At 31.8% G+C, this 3,532-nt stretch overlaps 1 protein-coding gene across 1 annotated transcript; it reads right to left on the reverse strand.

Annotated features, from left to right (window-relative positions):
- Positions 1 to 417: 417 nt before the first annotated feature.
- Positions 418 to 1,803, reverse strand: LOC139840048 (transcription factor MYB62-like). Its single transcript, XM_071830272.1, has 3 exons — positions 1,545 to 1,803; positions 1,255 to 1,384; positions 418 to 1,117 (listed from the first exon to the last, which is right to left on the reverse strand). Exons 1-3 carry the CDS (start codon positions 1,690 to 1,692, stop codon positions 547 to 549), a joined length of 849 nt encoding a protein of 282 aa, XP_071686373.1. The 5' UTR covers positions 1,693 to 1,803; the 3' UTR covers positions 418 to 546.
- Between the last annotated feature and the right edge of the window lie 1,729 nt (positions 1,804 to 3,532).

The raw sequence follows: 3,532 nt of genomic DNA on the forward strand, positions 1-3,532 counted from the left end.
TTTTTCTTATTTTAACTTTTAAGATTTACTTTTAAGAATAAACATTAGTATGCATGAAATAAATAATGATTAATTGCATAAGTAATCATAAATGTTAGATAACATATAAAGACCCCATCGTATTCGTATTGATCGGAATTAATCTCGACCCATGGTACCGTGTTGTCAAATGACGTGTTGCGTACATAAAGTACCGTGTTGTCAAATGACGTGTTGCGTACAATCATGAGGTCTTGATTAGTGAATTGTGCTTGCTTAGATAAACCTTGATTATACGGAGCACTTCGTGCTGATAACGTGTTATATTTCAGTAGGCTTATAACTACCTTTAGTGGCCTGGTTCAATATATTCAAATTGAAAGAACCAATAAAAGAGAGATGTGTTGTAGAAGATATAGGAGAGAAAGAGGTTGAAGAGAGGTGTGATGTATTTAATGTATATGTGTGTTTTTGTAACTTACATTATGCACATATATATAGTACAAATTTTACTATCCATATTTGACTAATTACCATTCATATTTAACTACTAAATTTACAACAATATCAACATATTTCATTATTACTTCTGAATTGCCACAATTCATCCATGTTCCAGAAAGATATATCTGCTACCTCGTTGCTCATCCAATCAACCCCTGCCAGTTGGAAATCTAACATTGTCGTATCGTTCGACCGCAATTCTTGAATGTTTGACTGGTTAAAACTTGTCACGTCAGAGTTACCATTATCAACAAAGTAACCATTGCTTTGTTGTACACTTTCGGGCAAGTACGGCGACATAATCCTCGTATCGTTTGATGAATAAATGCTCGAGCTAGAAATTGTAGTCTCCATTATTGGACTTTCTTTGACTCGTGGTTTTGAGCATAAGTTGATTTGATTAGTAATCATAGTTGATGTAGAAGTTGTTGTTGTTGTTGATGATGATGGTGAATTATTTTTATCCACTTTTTCAAGCAATCTTGGTAGCCAAAATTGTCTAAGGGCTTCAACAAATTTCTTGTTGTTTGAGTCAATCTTAAGATGACGAGCTTGCTTTTGTACTTTTGTTCGCCAGTAATTCTTGATCTCGTTATCTGTTCTTCCAGGCAATTGTTGTGCAATTTTCGACCATCTAGTCCCAAACACAAAATTTCAAGATTATGACATCATATAAAAATAGTAATAGTAATAGTAATTATAATAGTAATAGCAAGAAGTTTTTTTTATTGTGTTATTATTACATTTACATAAACTATTAAACTCACTCACCTATTGCCCCATTTGGAATGAAGTTCAAGGATCATGATTTGTTCTTGTGGTGTAAGATTTCCATGTTTCACGTCCGGTTTTAGATAATTCAACCATCTTAGCCTGCAACTTTTTCCCGTTCTTTTTAACCCTGAAGAATAAGAATGATCAAACTCTAAGTTAGAAAGTTACAATTATAAAATTTACCGGCTGAATTCCCTTTACCTAAAAAGGAAAAAAAAAAAAGTTGCGCTAATAAACGACAAAAAAAGTATGAATTGTATGTTTGATCATGTTTATTTCTTGATTACCGGAAGATTTTGCTAGGGAGTTCCAACGTCCTTCGCCATGACAAGTGATGTAATGAACAAGAAGGTTGTCTTCATCAAGTGTCCATGGCCCTTTTCTTAGCTCATCAAGTACTAACTTTTCATTAGTCATCTTTTTAGAAGCCCCCATGAAATAAAGTTAAATAGATTTGAAATAAAAAGTTAAAGTAATAGTAATGTGTAAAAAGGGAGAGAAACTGTAGATGGTTGTGATATTTTTGGCTTTGGAATGATTAAGGGTATCACGAAACTTGGTGGAGGTTTTATATGCAAATAATGAGAATTTCAATAAGTGGCTTTATGCTTAAAGTTGAAAAGAATATAGTGAAGTACATCCTATTGATAAGGTTGTTTCCCTGTAAGCGTTATTGGATCAAATTATGAGAAGCCAAGATTTTTTTATTTTGTTTTTTGTTTTTTATTTTTTATTTTTTATTTTTTGTGTGTTTTATTAAACAGCTAATGATATGCTTCTAGAACAATTTAAAAAACAGTTTTACTTCTCAATAAACACGCCATGAATAGATGGATGTCTTTTTCAGCTCGAGGATAGAGAGGAATTACTCCCTTTACTCTCGTGAAGAAGATAGTTTTCATCTCCTCATAAATATGCATATAATTGTTGTGTATTGTTGAAAAAGTACACTATGATGTTATATTATGCATAATTCGTGGGATTGAGTTTTGTTTTTGTTGTTACTTACAGTGAAACTCACCTCAATCAATAGTTTAAGTGAAAGGACATGTAAAACGATTATAGCAACCACGAGTCATTACTAACCTATATAGTAGAATAAAGAATGAAGTGAATAGCAAGTTTGTAAAAGACGCGAGACGAATCAAAACGCAGCTAAGACGGGGTCGAGACGGATGTTAACCAACGTTAATTTTTTTATATATATTTTAAACATAAACATTCCAAACATAAATATGTAAGTCAAATACCTATGTTTAACTTGAAAAATTTGTCTTTAATTTGAAATAATGTCTATGTTTAACATATATATATATTGAAAGTCAACGTTGGTCAAAATCTGTCTCGACCGTTTTATGATTTTTAACCGTTTTTTACCATGGTTGAACGTTTTTACCGTTGTTGACCGTTTTTTACCCGTTTTTAATTCTTTGCAACGGTACACAAGTTAAACTTTTGCGATGTCCATTGCGATGACCATTTCGACCGTTTTTTGCAACACTGGTGAATAGTAGCATTCTATTGACGTCAATTATTTCGTCATCTTATTTTTTTTTAAAAAATTTTTTTTAGCTTATTACTTCCTACCACAATGTGTGAGCTTTCGAACTCGTTCATATTTATTTAAAAAAGCTACAAGTACATATAAACTACACATATATTTCCACCTCTTTTCCATAGCCAATTTATGTATGTAACAAATACTCCCACTGTCTCAGATTAACTGTCTCCAGACAATAAATACGCAGTTTAAAAAATATTATAAATTCCACTATACTTTTTTTATATTTTTTTCACATTTTACAGTTTTACTATCAATGAATTAATTAGAAAATTCTTTCACCTTAGTAATTTAATTAATTTATTAGAGATAAAATTGTAAACTTCATTAAATTTAATTTTCATATTTAAAAGTGAATAATTAATTTGAAACATCCCGAAAAAAGAATATGTAAGACCCAAATATTTATTGTATATAATGTATTTATGGTGTACGATGCGTGTATGAAGTGTACGAAGCACGTACGTGTTGCTTGCTCGAACGTCGAAGGAAACTGGACGTTGTCTGAAGTGACAAGGTGTGTACGCATCTTTTCAACCCCAAATAAAGTTTGTATTGATGTTTCAAAACCTTACCATTGGAAAGAAAATCTTATTACGTTTCCAACGATATTTGATTCATCGAAAACGGAGCTACGGTCAAAAAGTTATGGCCAAAATAAGTTACTGAAAACTGGCCTGAAGGTTGGAGCGGCGCTCCGAATGCGTCTGATGC

This window comes from Rutidosis leptorrhynchoides, chromosome 4 (assembly GCF_046630445.1).
Source record: "Rutidosis leptorrhynchoides isolate AG116_Rl617_1_P2 chromosome 4, CSIRO_AGI_Rlap_v1, whole genome shotgun sequence".
NCBI lineage: Eukaryota > Viridiplantae > Streptophyta > Magnoliopsida > Asterales > Asteraceae > Rutidosis > Rutidosis leptorrhynchoides.

What these genes read in the sequence shown, in the direction of transcription:
- LOC139840048 (XM_071830272.1), bottom strand. Translation starts at nt 1,692, where the DNA reads ATGGGGGCTTCTAAAAAGATGACTAATGAAAAGTTAGTACTTGATGAG. An exon ending in CTCCCTAGCAAAATCTTCCG is followed by an intron (nt 1,385 to 1,544) that starts GTAATCAAGAAA and finishes CTTATTCTTCAG; the next exon opens with GGTTAAAAAGAACGGGAAAA. An exon ending in CATTCCAAATGGGGCAATAG is followed by an intron (nt 1,118 to 1,254) that starts GTGAGTGAGTTT and finishes GTTTGGGACTAG; the next exon opens with ATGGTCGAAAATTGCACAAC.